Genomic DNA, 16,449 nt, shown 5'->3' with positions numbered 1-16,449 from the left:
CCATATACCAGAGACATTTTGTAGGGGTGGAGTGGGGAATGGGATCAAAATGGGGGAGTGGGGAGGGAAGTTCACGGGATTATGGTGATGGCAAATGGGTGGCTTGGTGATGGGAAACCTGCAGGGATTGCAATTGAGATGGGAAAAAAATGTATGAAATGATGTAAAAATAAACTGTTATAAAATAAAATAATAATAATAATTTTTAAAAAAGACCATGTGATAAGGAGAGTACAAGGCATAGCACTCAGAGAGAGCATTACCTCATAGAGACCAGGAAGTGAGTGATTTGGAATAATATCCAAGGAAAATCAAGAAATATTGGGGTAGGAGAACAGGCAGCAAGACAAGAAGTAAATCCATCCTGCTTGGGGGAGGACAGTATAGAAATGTAAGAGTAACAGAGCACAATTTTATTTTCAATCCCCTATCCTTTTCCAGACCCCTTCCATCTTTAGAGACCTCATGGTATTTATTGATGTTCACTGGCTTTCTTAAAAAATATTTTACATTATCTGGTCCTCTACTGTGTATATGTACAATATTTGTTTCTGATTTGTTTTACTATATATAATTCTTGGAGACTCCCATTTTTTTGAAAATGACTGACTTTCATCTTTCCTTGTGGCTGAATATTGTGGATATGCCACATAGTAATCCAGTCACCTATTGATGACTTTCCATGCTGCTCTCAAATCCTAGCTATTTTAAATAGTGCTGCTATGAATGTTGTGGAACACACAGGCTTTTTGCACTGATGGTTCCATTGTCTTTGCATAGATACCCAGGATAGGGATTGCTGGGTTATATGGTATTTCCATTTTTAGTTTTTTAATGTAAACACAGATTGCTTTCCATAGAAGTTGCACCAGTTTACATACCCACCAACAGTGTAATGGGGTACATTTTTCTCCATAAACTGTCCAGCACTTGTTGGTGAAGATTTCAAATCTCTGCAGTCTCACAGGCATGAGATAGAATCTCATTGTGGTTTTAGCCTACATCGCTCATATTAGAAGCAATGATAAATATTTTTTCACTTGATCTTAGCCAAAAGACCGAGAAGTAATCAGTATTTTCTCTGATGTCTCTAGGCCTTTTTGATAAATGACTATTTAATAATTATGTCATTTAGTTTTCTGTTATTTAACTGGACTTTTTTTTTTTTCATAAATCTTGGATATTTACAACTCAGCAGTTTTATATTATGTGATTATTTTCTCCCATTCAATGGTGGGCCTTTTTACTCTTCTTGTATTTCCTTTCACTTTATAAAACCTTTTTAATTTGAGGTAATTCCAGCTGCTTATTTTTGTTTTTTTGTTTTGTTTTGTTTTTTAAAGATTTATTTTTATTTATGCATACAGAGCTGGGGTACAGGCCAGAGGTGCAGGGGTGGTGAGAGGATTCACCAGACACAGAGTGGGGAGCAGAACAGGCAGATCGATGAAGTACACTGCTGAGGGGAGCAGTGGGTAGGCCAGGAGAGGTCTGCCATGCCATGTGGAATCACCTCCCAGGCAGGTGGGGATCGAACTCCTGCAGAAGTGGCTTTAGCTTCTCAGTGCTGTGCTTTAACCTGCTGTGCCACCAGTGAGGGCCCTGCTTATTTTTGTTTTTAATTCCCTTGATACAGAGGTCAAAATCCAAAAGATTTTCATCAGTGATCATAGAATATATAACCAGTGTTTCTTCTATATATTTTATTTTTGCATGTCTTATTCCTAAATCCTTGATCCATGTGGAATTTATTTTTGTATATGGTGTTAGCAAGTGATCCAGATTCATTCTTTTACCCATGACTTTCAAATTTCCCCAGCATCATTTATTAAAGAGAATGTCCTTCCTCATTGTGTAGTCATAGCTGCCATATGTTTGTGAAGGTGTTTCTGGGCATTGGACCTATGCCACTGGGTCATGCATCCATTTTTGTGCTAATACCATATTATTTTTAATACTGATGCTTTATAGTAAAGTTTGAAATCAGATAACGTGGTACTTCCATTTCTCTCCCTTGTTCCAGGGTTGATTTTGCAACTTGAGACTTTTTGTGGTTCTATATAACTTTCCATATTTTTTATTCAGTTTCCTTGAAAAATATTACTGGTATTTTGATTGGGAGTGTATAAAATTTATATATCATTTTAGGTAAAGCAGACACTTTGATTATATCGATTTCCCCTATCCATGAGCATGGAACATCTTTCTGACTCATGTTGCTATCTAGATACTTTAGTAGCAGCTGTAGTTCTCCTTATATAGATCATTTAACTCCATTTTTTAAATTAATTCCAAATCATAAAATCTAAAACATTGGAGTATAGTCTAGGCCATAAGTTGTTATCTTTTCTATTCCAACACAGAGAATTATACTGAATTGCTTTCTCCTTAGGCACACAAGCTCTGGTTTAGGCCAATATTCACTTGATATTTTAGTTTTAGCCCTAAGAGGGTGTGATAAGTGTTTTGAATATCCCAACCTTAGCTCAGCAGTGTCTTCTATGAGGAGACACTAGTGATCTGCCCTATTTCTCCCTGTTAGTTCAGACCACAGCTCTTTTTGAATTAAGAGCCTCAGGCTCAAGCTAGTTGCTTTCCCTCTGTATCTCGCCCCTTGGCTCTCCATCCTTGTACTCTGTCTTGAATGCCAGCCCCTTGATCCATTGCAGTGTCAGACCTCAAGAATCCCCATTGTTATGTGAACCTGAGTCAGCAACTATAGGAAGTTCTGCACAGCAGCCACCCCAATAATTCAAAGATTCTCTGATCTCTTTCTGCTGGACCATTGCTCCTAGTGTGTACCGTGGTCATTGATTTTCCTTCAGGGGTTATTGACTTTGTTTTGCTGCAATCTAGTTGTAAGTTGGTGGAGGAGGTGAGCCCAGCATCTTCACTCTGCTGTCACTTCACCAGGGTCCTGAAGAATTCTTGATGGCACCATAAGACTGAGGATCTTGAGTACTTATGCTAGCTTTGGAGCAAAGGAAGAGTAGTAACTATTTTAGATAAAGAACTTCTATAGCTGTGACCAAGAGAGATTACAGTTGGGGGATAGTAGACAGGAAGAGAGACAAGGGAAATTCTTCAGGCATTTCTTCATTCACTGATTATAATAGAAAACTTAAATTTTCAGTTAACCTATTTGCAAGCTGTATATATTTCATAGATATTCATAACTGCACATTTTAAATGCTAAGATTAGATTTCAGGCTAAAATTCATTTTTCCCCTATCAACAAAAATGTATGGTGCTTAATGAATAGATGCCCTAAGCCTTCAGCACTGAAGCAGGTGACAACAGAGTAAGTGGGTAGCTACATGGAGGGAGACCTGAGTTGTGTAAATTAGTAAAATCTACTTAACTTAAAGCTTTGACTTTTGGAAGTCATGGTCAAATTTGCTATAAAATAGACATGAAAATGATCAACATGCTGCTTGGCCATGGTTCTATGGCCTCCTGAAAACTGGTGCATGATGGATAAAGGAAAAAATAATGGGTAGTTAATGTAATGCATTATTCTATATCCTTATTTAACCATCTGCTCTTTCATTTAGGAGAAAATTGAGTGTATTTGCTCTAAAACGACTTGGCATGTTAAGCCTATCTGAGAAATAAGAAGTCACCTTGAAAAATACCTTTGGGTAACTAAATATTTGCTTAGGACAGTGGGACTGATGAGGCTGTATTAAAACAAATACAGTAAGTTCTTACTTGATGTCAGTAGATTCTTGAAAACTGTGACTCTAAACCAAGCAACATATAACAAAATTACTTTTTCTATAGACTACTGATGTAAACAAGAGTTAAGTTTATACAGCATATTTATGGTCAAAAAAATTATCACCAAATGTCTAAAAAAAAAAAAGATGCTCAGACTCTTCTAATATTAAGCAATCACTTGTATTCATTCATTCAAAGTGCCTATGATTGTTGTATGTGGAGCTAAGGTTGGGTTCTTTATACTGTGTTATACAAATGACACCATTCTCTCTCTCTATTTCATATGTGATTTCTTTTTTCACTACTCCATAAATGACATATTTATGAGACCAAAGTGATATGTGAGGCTTATTGAAAACTCATACTAAAATGAGTTTCTAATAAAATAAATAAATTCTGTAATAATGGTCCCTCAAGTTAAAAGCATTCATGCATTCCTTCAGAAACACCCTGTGAATTTTGTGGGATCAAATCCAAGAGAAACAACCACATTTGTATGGCATTTTTCCATAGAACCTTTGTAAGTCTGACGTCCCTTTACGTGGGAACTTAAATGAAGTGAAAATAGGATAGCCGTCTGAATCTTTTTAAGGAATAAAGTGGGTCTGGGCACAACCATGAGACCAAGATTTGTGAAATTAGGAAAAGAAAAGTGGGCTTCATGGTTTTTTTTAAGAAATTCCTTTTATCCTTAATTTACCCATTATTCATTCCTTATGCCTTCCACGACTTATCAAGTCAGGCTTCTATGTGGATGGAGCTGCTTTCTATGCTACTACCTTTAAATACTGTGTTAACAGTATTGTTTGTTTTCCTTCCCTTTAGGAGATGACCTGGCTCCCACCGCTTTCTGCTATTCAAGCACCTAGCAAAGTGGAAACAAGCAAATTTCCATTTCCAAATAAGGTGAGACCTTACATAACTTAGGAGGAATATGCTTTATTCTCTCAGAGATTTTTAGTGGCTGATGGGCTTACCTTGGTTATCTTTGCTTCTGTAAATATTCCAGCCAAAGGCGTATGGATCTGATTTTCAACAATTTGCAAATGTGTACTTATTCATGATAAGGAGAAATTCAAGCTTGTGATCTTATCTACACTTCTATATTTTCTGCAAAATGTGATGCATGATAGACTTGTCATTTTAATCTAACATTTGTGAAGTTGAAATGCAGCTTATGGTCATTTTATTCTCTTACAATGTGATTATATATTTTTTTCATGAAAAGCTGTTATTAAATTAATGATGTATTTAAAATGCATATCTTAGAATTGAAGGCATGTAACATTTGATGTTACAATCCTATTTGTCTTTTATAAAGCTTAAAATGTACTATATTTTTCTAAAAACAAGCCCACAAAAATCAGACACAAAGTGTGCTTAAATTATTATGGCTTTATTTTCTTTTTGAACCTTTTTGAGAATATATAACCACACACTTATTATAAAGATAAGTGTATGCAAATAGAAGGAGCAAATACGAAAGTTCCTAGTATTATTATCCAGATTTCCTTAATTATGGTATATTGCTCATTAAGTATACTTTTGGACTTAATATGCTGTTTCACTAGGACTAGTTATCTTTTTTGTGTATGCTTGTTCAGTTTCAATATCAGGCATTATCAAATCTGTTCTGTAAGCTTCTATTTTTATTAATTTTTTACTTTTCTCTGTGTATTTCTTCCTTTGCTTTTTTTTTTTTTTAAGATTTATTTATTTGTACATACAGAACTGGGGTACAGGCCAGAGACTCAGGGGCAGTGAGAGACTTCACCAGAGACAGAGTGGGGAGCAGAACAGGCAGATCAACGAAGTACACTGCTGAGGGGAGCAGCGGGCGGGTCAGGAGAGATCTGCCACGCCATGTGGTCTCCTCCAGGGCAGGCGGGAATCGAACTCATGCTGAAGTGGCTTTAGCTTCTCAGTACAGTGCTTTAACCCGCTGCGCCACCAGGGAGGGCCCTTTCCTTTGCTTTTATTTACATTTTGTGGCTGTTTCTCAGTTTTTAGTATAGAAAAGTAATTTGTTTATTTTCAGTTTTTAAATAGATACATCATTCTTATTCCTACATTCAGCATTATATTCTTATTTCCAATAGAGATCTTAAAGGCATCTCATTAGCAAAATCTAAGCTAGAACCCACATAAATTTCATCCCTCCCAGCAATTACAAAATGGGGAAAAATATATAAAAGGACCAAATGATTCTGAGTTGCGAAAAGATAACATGACGCTAGATTTTTACATTTTTCCTAGTCTCAGAATTTCTATCTTTTGGGGAATTTAAATGTATTACTTTGATTAGAAATGGAGATATATTTGGGCTTTTTCCTGACAAGTAATGTCATAACTTTTACTAACAGTTTTTGCTTCTTTTCCTTTAGTCTCTTTCCATCCTTATGCTGGGTTAATTAATATTTGTCTGTTCCTTTTTTCCTCTTTAGTGTTTTCAAACATACATGTTCCATTTTTAACTCTACCACTTCTCCGTTCACTCCTCAGGTGATTTCATCTAATTGTTATCTGTAGCACCATTTTCCTTTCCTAAACTCCATACTTATATTTCAGCATGTTCACTTGGATACTAACAAACATCTCAAGCATGTAGTACCAAAAACTGAACTTTTAATTCTGTCTCAAACCTTCCCCCCCCAACCCCTTATTTCTCAATGGCTCCTCCATTTTTGCAGTTGACTCAAGTCCAGATGTTAAAACCCTAACATTTTCATTGTCCTGGGCACCTGCAGCAAAAGACACAAAAATAGATCCCTTAAAAGAAACTTACACTGTCCCATTTGGGGAGAGTCCGAGATCAGGGTTTCATTAGGGCTGTATTATCTCTGAAGTCTCTAGGAAAGAAACCTTTCCTGCCTTCTAGTTTCTCCCATCACATTCCGTGGCATGCAGCTACATCACTCCAATTTCTGCCTCCACATTCCCAGGCTCCCTGACCATATCTACCTCCTCTTTAAAAGACAGAAGCATTAAACTTAAGGCCCGCCCTGATCGTATGACCGCATTTTTACTTGATTTTTTCCCCCAAAGTCTTTATATTCTATAAAGTCAAACTCATAGGTCATGAATGAACATGAGTTTTGTGGGTACAATATTTAACCTAGTACCCATTTTTAATTCTTTTTTCATACTATATATGTCATCAAATCATCTCTCCATTACTTTCAAAATACATCCTGTATCAAATGCTCTCTCCCCACTATCACAGATACCACCTTGGTCAGTTTACATATAACGTACATAAAATGGAATATTATTCAGCCATACAAAAGAATGGAGTACTAATACCTGTTATGACATGTATGAACTCAAGACATTATTCTAAGTGAAATAAGAGAAATACAAAAGACCACATGTAGTATGATATTCTACTAAAAAGAAAAAAGATATAGATAAATTCCCAGAATAGATAAATTCATAGAGACTGGATGAAGTTGGTGGTTGCCAGGGACTGAGGAGAAGATGGAATAGGGAGATATTTCTCAATGGGTATGGAGCTTCATCTTGAAATGATGGAAGTGCTTTGCTACTAGGTAGAAATGGTAGTTGTGCAGCATTCTGAATGTACTAACTGCTAGTGAACCACACACTTGAAAATGCTTTATCATATGGTATATGAATTTCATCTCAATAAAGAAAACAAAGTCAATAATAGAAAAGAGAAGTGATTGTGATCTCTGTCATCAAAACTGCTTGATAAGCACATTCATGTAAGTGTTTGTCATTATAGCATTTGGTATAAATTATGATCTGTGATTATGCTATGATGACATGTAATATATATCTCATGTTCAACTTAAATGTTGAAAGTCAAAATGAGAAAATTAATTCTTATTTTTGTTCTTTTAGGACTCTCAGCTTGTTTCCTCAGGACACAATAATCCAAGTAAGAAACTCTTATCTCTACACCTTCATATGGTTTCAAGGGAAAGGTTGCGGAGGGAGATCCAGGAAGAGAGACATGGATGCATTAGACAGTAGATTTCAAAGAATTTTACCTAAAAGCAAAATCAAGGGCAGATCAAAGGTGGCTAGTTAGTCAAGTACTGCTGAAATGGATAAGGTTCTTGGTATTTGCCTATCATTATTGAAAGAAAGAAGAACAAGTATATAAAATGGTGAATTTCAAGTGATCCTAAGAAGAAAGAACATTATGTTTTATCAGATTTGGTTCCTATTAATATTATGGAGGGTGGAAAATTTTAATGGTGACTAATAAGGTACATTAATTGAAAGAAAGTGAATATACAAAGAATACCAATCAGAAGACCTCAAGATAAACGGTCTTGGAATCCATGAAGAAACCATGACCTTGTCCTGAGAAAGGCTAGAGTAATTAGGAAGGAGTTTCCTTATTGAGTCTGGTATCTAATAAAATACATGGGCAGTATTATTGGAACTTTTCAGAATCTTTCCCAAAAGCCAAGCACATATTCACTTCATGTAGTAGTGTTTTAATTCTCTTTTTTTGCACTGATTGATATTAACTTTTCTTGAGCATTAAGAATGCATACAGTACTCTATTCATGTCATGGAAGATCACCACAAACCTGGGCTTTGTCTCCAGACTCAGTCAACTGAGTGCGGCACAGGCCAGTTATAAAGCTATGTCTGAACATGAAATCATTCTGCGCTAGTAAACGTTCTTTGGAACTTAGTCTCGCCTGTAGAACCATACGAAGGCAGAATTGTTTGACAGAAAACACATCCAGACAGCTGTGTTAGGAAGCCCCACACTTGTAATGCACAGACAAAGAAAGGTCAGGATAACAGGTAATTGCATAATGGTGCATAGGAAGTATTACTTAGTTTTCCCTCTTTGGGAATTTGCTGAGTGCACAGGCACCAGTGAAGAAATGAAATTCCAAGGGACTTGAAATCTAAAGAAAATAATAAATTGAATAATAAAGAAAATATTGAAAGAGTATCAGAAGAAATGCATGTTTTAAGTTAATTAGGTGTACGTTACATATAATGAAGACAAGCTTACTGAAAAGTTACTGTTACTTTTCTCACAGTTTCTTTTCATCTGGATTTAAATTGTTCAGTTTCAATAAGGGAAGCTATAGTAGATGAATCAATGCACCTTCTCTCAGCTGGAAGTCTTTAACACAGAGAACAAAAGAATAACTGTTGAGTCTCTTATGCGTCAGCACCTTGACATATGTTATTTCACTTAATCCTAACAATGTCTATATAAGGTGTACTTTATCATCCATTTGGTACATGAACTTGAGATTCTGAGGTTAATAACTAGCTCAAAGTCACATGACTGAAAAAAAAGACAACAGCTGGGATTCGAATTTAAGAATATCTACCCCCAAGATAATAGATTTCTATCCCACCACCTTGATCTGAAAGTTGTTTCTATTACTTTACTGTGAAATTGAATTATTGTCCAAGAACTATATGCTATGATTTTTATATGCGTCTGGAATAATTTTACAGCATTTCATAATATTTACATGCTCACACTGAAATTTATTTATTTTAAAGATTTATTTATTTATGCATACAAGAGCTGGGGTGTAAGACAGAGGTGCAGAGAGGTGAGAGGATTCACCAGGGACAAAATGGGGAGCAGAATAGGCAGACAGACTGAAATATACTGCTGAGGGGAGCAACTGGCGAGACAGGAGAGGTCTGCCGCACCATGTGGATCATTTCCCTGGCTAGGGATGGAACTCATACTGCAGTGGCTATGGATAGCTTCATAGTGCTGAGACTTAACCCTCTGCCCCACCAGTGAGGCCCCCACACTGCAATTTAACAATAAAGGCATGTCCACTGTCTATGCAATATGAGAGACACCTGTCTGTGACATTTCATTGTCTAAGGAAATTTGTAATCGGTTCTTATTTGTATATTTTTCAGAATCTTCCCAAAACTCCAAACACATCTATAAAAAGGAAATCTTCCTATTTAAAAATCTGAGGATTCTGTATAGATTATAATACATTTGAAACTTCATGAGAGCTTATCCCACCATCATTTCCCACAGAAGTAGAGTAGGTTCGGAGACAATAACGGATGTTAAAATAGATATATATAGGTATAAAGAAGAGTCAACTTTTCTCATGAAGGCAATAAACAAAAATGCTACATACCCAGAGCAAAATACTTCTCCTTTTTTTGTTGCAGAGTAAGAGGTGGGTCAAGCCTCTCAGTTTGCCTCTTCTGAACCCTAAATGATACGTTTTAGTCAGTATACCCATATCCATTTATGAACAGCTCAAAAATGGCTCTTCCATACAAGTGAGAAGTGTGTTAAGGAAGATATTAATACAGGGAACTCCCTGGTGGTGCAGGGGTTATAGTCTCAGCACTGTCAACTATCACCAGCCACTGTGACCTGAATTATGTCCCATGGCAGGGAGCTGCCCACATAGCACAACAAACCTCGCCTTTCTCGCCTGGTATTCCCCTCAGCAGTGTATTTCAGTCAGTCTGCCTGTTCTCCCGACTCTGTCTCTGGTGAATTTTCTCATGCCCCTGCCACCACCATACAACTCTGTACTACACCCAAGTTCTTATATGCGTAAATAATAAAATAACTCTTTATTTAAAAAGATATTAATACATGAAATCCACACCAATTACCATTATTAACCAGCCTGTTATCATTGAAAAAGGGTGACTATTTCATCACAAGCACCAAAAATAAAGATTCATCCAGAGGAAATACATACTTAACTCAAGTATAGTAAAAGTCCTCAAAATGATTTTAAATTATTTGTGTTAAAGTAAAAGAGAACTGATTGGTATGAAATATAGACTAAATACGCACAGGAATTTTTTTTTAAGTCAACAAAACTTAAAATTTAATAGAAAGTCTGGAATATAAGATTGGGAACTTTTCTAACTATAAAAGATAGATGGAAACTACAACAATTAAGATACGTGGAAGATCGATCAGTCAGGGTGGAAAGTCCAGCTAACTGGAATACCAGAAAAAGAAAGCAAAGAAAACGAAGACTAAATAATAGGATTCTTGTTCTTAATCAAGATGGTTAGGTAGACCCTGAACCCACTTCTCCCCACAGACACACTAGATCTACAATTACTTTTAGACCAATTTCCTCTGATAAAAACCATGTTTTAAATAGGGTGAGTCCAAGACAGTCTCACCATAAGCACACTTTTTCACACAATGTGAAAAAGAACAAGACTCGAAGAAGAAACAGAACCTCTAGAAATAGAAAAAAAATAGTAACAAAATTTCTTTGATCAAGTTTACCACAAGGTAGCTAAAGGAAAAAAATAAATTGGGAAATTTAAGTTAAGAAGTTAATAAGAGGCAGTGTAGATTAGACAGAAACAGAAAGTATAAAGTGAAAGTTAAGAAACATATTCCAGCCTGTGGCTATGTAGGTATCTTCTACCAAACCTTTCCCTTTTCCTAATAAATCTGCCCTTTTGTAGTGAAAAAGAAAAGAAACACGGAGTATGAAGTAAGAGGGCCTAACATATATGTAGAATATTTAGAATTCTAGAAAGAGATAAGACACAGAGAAAAGTATTATAGCAGCTAACGGCTGAAATTTTCCAGGATTGAAAGACACTTCTAATTTAACAATAGAAAATACATTTTCTATTGTTAAATTAGAAGAAAAAAAAAAACTTAAGTGTGAACATAAGTTAGTTTGTAAATCAGTTAAGGAATCCTTCACAAAGTTGAACATAGTAAACCATGCAGCCCAAAACTACTAGCTTGTGTACAAGAAAGTATATCATAAATGTTTGTAATTTCATCATTGATAAGGAATAGAAAACCTAAATGTCCATCAGGGATAGCATGAACAAGAAAATAATGATAAGTTTTAATGGTCAGAGGGCAACCACAGTGAAGATGAACAAATCAAAGCTATAGCTGTGATAGGTCAATATAAATGTTGTAATATTGAGTGATAGAAATAAGACTCATCGATTCCACTTACATGAAATTTAAAATCAGACTAAACTAAGGAATATTTTATTTACTAATAAGTCCCTGATGGTATGAAGAAGAGAGAAAATTTACACAAAATCCTATTCTTAGGCAGCTATCAGAGAGGGCAGAAAGAGAATGCATGCCTTGGAGGTTTCTGGATTCTTTTGAGTTGACTGTTAGTGTCTCATTGGCTTGCCTAAAGATGTTTTCACAGTTAACTCATTTTAATGCTTAAAACTGTTTATATACATTGTAATTTACATATATATTTTTCCATGCATTTAATGCACTTAGCATTTTCTTTTCCAAAAATCACAGTCATTCCTTGCAACGGGTGAGCCTGTAGCTTGCCTTCCCCTAAGGCATGATGAAATCAGAGCATGAGAATCCATCTGACGCAGATGCCAGGAACGCTTGCCTTTATTCAGGTTTAGTGACATTTCCCTCTACACAGGTTTAGTTCCTCTGCCTTGTTCTTTAGTGACTCACATTTATAGTTATAACATTATAATTCTGGCATTGGTTTATAGTTGGCTTACAGACACAAAAATTAAGTTATTAAATTAATATAAATGAGGATGACTCATTTATAATTATTCAGCAGAACCTAAATAGCAGATGAGTCTTACTTCTATCACTCAGTATTGCAATGACAGGTATAGCCGTGCAGAGTTTATGTATGCTAGAGGCAGGGAAAGCAGAGGGACAGAATAGGTAGATGTGTTTCTTCATGATATCTATGTAGTGTAAAAGAAAAGATATTGTCAGAGGATGATTAATAATAGAACTAGGGAAACAAAACAAAGGATCAACCAAACCAAAAGCAAACCCTACGAATCTCTGCAACGTGAGACTACAGAAGGTATACCATGGTGGTAACTGTGGGTGCCTTGTGGGAACGTGTCTGAGGAGGGGTGACCTATTCGTCTGAATCATTTACAATGTTATAAACCAATGTTACCTCCATGGATTTGTTTTTAAGTAAAATGCCTATAGCTCTCAATTAAAAAAAAAACTTAGAAGAGGGATGTCACTTAAGTTAAGTCATTGTTTGGAGTTGTTTGGTTTGGAGAATGGGGTCCTCGGATTCATTCTAGGAAAAGTCTCACCAGGGCTCCCTCTCAGCAGCACTGGCAAGTTTCCCAGGTGTGTTTCTCCACAAGACCAGGGACTTCGTTATCCAAAGAGCAGGTTTATTAAGCCAAGGGAAAAGGAGGAAGGATAGGCTGCCTTATGTTTTATCATCTTCCAGTAAGGTAGGGCTCATCTCTGTGGAATGGTTTGTTTTTGTTGATTTTGAATATCTGTGTAGAATTTGAAAGGTAGCAGAGATTCTGCAGTGGCTCTCAATCTCCATATCCTCACCTCCACCTGTGCTCCTGCCACTCTACATCGGGGGCTGTGCTAGTGACACTCCCTATAGCAGTCTGCACCTGCTTGGGTGCCTTGTGGTGTAGCCATTGACACAGGATCTTAGTTCCTATAGCTGAGTCAATGGCTGTACTAATCCCTTCTACCCTGACCTCCTTATGTGAGTCAGATTCTCTTGTGATGTGTCCGTTTCAACTTTTCTGTTCTTTTCCTCCATCAGCACTACATTAAATATCTTACCACTCATGTTTCTTATCAGAAATCTAGGTAAGTCTAGAGTGGGTACATCTAGAAATAAGTGTATTAAAGTAATGGTTGAAGGGAGAAGAGATTTAAAAACAAAAGTAAGGAAACTCATTACCTTTTCTTTACTGTTCACATTTTTTTAACTGTGAACATGGTTTTTATTTCTTTAGAAAGCTAAACTTTCTTCTGTAGCAGAATCCAACTTCAGTCCTACTTTGTTTCCTTTCAACACTCTGTCATAGTTCATATCCATACTCCATACCCATACGTACTCATCCAGCACTACAGCTCTTTAACTGCATAAAGGCATGAAAAAAAGGGATTATTTTTCTTAAGGGCCGTCAGACAGAGTAGCCAACATATAATTCCTCAGCACTTTCATTGGATTAAAAATGAAACTGTCATAATTTTCTAAGTTTCCAGCTAGAGCTATCAAGCTGTTTAATACTTCAAATTATATACCCATCTCAGTGGTGAGCACATTACACCTCTCTTCCCACTGAAGCCTGGAGTTCTGTATTAATGACTGTCAGCAAAGGACAGATACTAGATACTTAGCATGTATGTCAAGTGCTATGAAAGGCACAGGTAAACAAATACAGCGTCAAGTTAAAAAACACATTTGGTACACATATGGACATACACATGCGTTTTTGTAGGTGTGTTTACACGTATCTTTTTGGGGCTTGATATTTTCTCCTCCTCTCTGTAATTGGATTTATAGATGTAAAATAATCACACCACACTGGCTTCTTCATGATCAGTGTAGTTTCCCTCCCAAAGAGACCAGTGAGGTTTCCATCATGAAAATAAGTGAAATAACCAGCATGACACCTAACAGATCTCTTTGGGGTCTCTAGGGATAGGTCTGAGCACCCAAATACAAAAATCTCTTACAAGAATCTTCTAGATTATATCCATAATTTTCCCAAGGGCTGTCATGCAGAAACTGGTTTATAATGACTTGTGCACTTAAACATTTCAAGTTAACTTCAAAAATTGCATCACCTAAAGTTTCAAAATGTTTAAGAGAATTCTGTCTCTTGTTCTTTCTGGAAAAATAGCTTAAATCTCTGTCTCCATCCTGAGCTTACTTTTCCCCCAGAAATGTTAATTCATTATCAGTCCTGAAGTTGCAGAAAGCATTCACTTTAGACTGTTCACAAATGCCCTGTTTGGCCCCTTGTATCCTTCCTATTTGCCAGAACCAATTGTTTTTCTTGTTGCCACAACATAAGTGCTGCTAAGAGCAAAGATAATCAGCCACAGCCTTGTCCCTCCGCTGATCCAGCCCAGGACTCCCGCAGCCCCCAGAGCCCATGTGCTCTAAGGCTTGGGTCCTTACAACCTGCGAGGTACTTGGCAGCATTGTTGGTCAAGGTAAAACATATTTATTCCAGCATCCAAACAATGGCTTCATTTCTATTCTTGATTTCCTGGGGTTTTTTTTTTGTTTTTTTTGTTTTGTTTTGTTTTTTGACAGAAGTGTTTGGAAATGTTTACTACTGTCTGTTGCTGTCAGACTTGCTGCTTTACATTCTTGATTATGATTGTGTGTTGTTTGATTACCAGCAGCTATAGACTGGAGAAGGTAGCCAATCTCTCCAAATTAAAGGGAAAAAAAGATCGATTCATTAATTAAATCTCCATGTAGTTGTGTCTGATATAATGCAGGTTTTATAACAACACTCGAATTCTGGCAGGAATTGTGGCTCTTCTGTAGGAAAGTGATCTTGGAAAGTACTAAATGAGGTTATTTTCCACTCTAAAGCTAGGTGGCAAGATCTTGGCTATCTCCTGAGTAAGTGCTCCACAGACCTGGAAGTTAAAGTGTAATGTGAAAGTATGAGCTTTCAAGCCAGTTTATTAATTTGTTGCCTCTACTTTTACTTCAGTGTGGCTTCATATTTATTGCAGCTCTAGTCAGTGTCTTTGAGGCAGTTAAATGGATTTTATCTGGCTTTTTAGCAAAGTGGCTCCCCCAGGGTAGCTCTGGCACTGTGTAGATACTTATCTGTGAACTATATATAGTTTCATCTTTTTCTTACAACTACTATTTTCCTATAAGAAAAGAGAAAAATTTCTAATGTTTACTCTTGAGTTCAGCTTGCAAGATCAGTTTGGTTTATGGAATGAATGTGTTCATCGTGGAATTATTCCTGAGCCTAGGTGATCACAAGGTGATGAAACAACTGTCAAGGGACTACAGTGACAGACTGGAGGATCTAAATAGTAGACTTCGGATTCTTTGAGATCTTAGACCCAACTTGGAGCAGCAGAGCAAAGCAAGTTGCTCCCATCAGACCCATCTCGTACAACCCCATGCTTCTCAGCAATTTATTTGACACTTAGTGCTGCACATCCCAATGACAGCCAACACACATTCCCAGCCACGCCCCTTCTTCCATTCCAGAGCTCCTAGGAACTAAAAAGAAGCACCTTGCAGAATGAGAACTAAAAACCATGAGTTTGTGATTTAAAACCATGAGTAGTAGAGGAACTAAGAATTACATTATATCTATCATAAGAAGAATTTGCCCTTTAAAACTACAAAAGGTGAACTAGCTCCAGACTCCTTTGCTTAAACCCCATTAAATCCTTGATGACCATGAACTGCAGAAACATTTCTTTAGCCACTCAGATGGTCAGGGTGGGTTTCTGGTTCACATTTTATTCTGTATCTACTCAGTCCCTAAAACCTGCATCCAAAATGCAACTAGGTATAATTGTTGGGGATCATGGTACCTGTAGTGCAGCCTCAGTGTTCTGTAAAGTTCTCGAAGTTCTGATGCAGCCTGACCTGGTTAGGATTGTGTTAGCAGAAGGCATCAAAGCTCATATGTCTTGCATGTAGATTTGGGATGGGTTTATTTCCTTAAGTTTTCTGTAAAATGAAGTGGAAGGAAACAGTTTCCATCTGTAAGACAGTCATCTTTTGGCAGGGTCTCACTTGAGCCTCTGGTTGTTTGCAAACAGTTCCTTAGTACCTACTCACAGATCTGTGTCTGGGCAATTATATTGCATATAAGAAACTATTTTTGCAAATCTAGTTCTCAGACAATAAAAAAAAGTGTTTTAAAAGCCTCCTGCTGCACATTTTGAAAGATTGTTAATAGAAATGTGGAAATACATTTAATCTCTCTTAAATGTTAAAGGCTATAACACTC

The 16,449-nt window shown here is 36.7% G+C and overlaps 1 protein-coding gene across 1 annotated transcript in view; it reads left to right on the top strand.

Moving 5' to 3' along the window:
- The window catches only part of AFF3 (AF4/FMR2 family, member 3), a 368,430-nt gene that overhangs the window by 211,101 nt on the left and 140,880 nt on the right, over positions 1-16,449 (top strand). Inside the window, exons 7-8 of the mRNA XM_012727338.1 lie at positions 4,546-4,626; positions 7,585-7,621. Coding sequence (XP_012582792.1) covers positions 4,546-4,626; positions 7,585-7,621 — 118 coding nt within the window. The remainder of the gene's footprint in view (positions 1-4,545; positions 4,627-7,584; positions 7,622-16,449) is intronic.

This window comes from Condylura cristata, unplaced genomic scaffold, assembly GCF_000260355.1.
Source record: "Condylura cristata isolate star-nosed mole 26May11 unplaced genomic scaffold, ConCri1.0 scaffold00020, whole genome shotgun sequence".
Lineage (NCBI taxonomy): Eukaryota > Metazoa > Chordata > Mammalia > Eulipotyphla > Talpidae > Condylura > Condylura cristata.
This window is presented reverse-complemented; position numbering and strand designations above follow the sequence as displayed.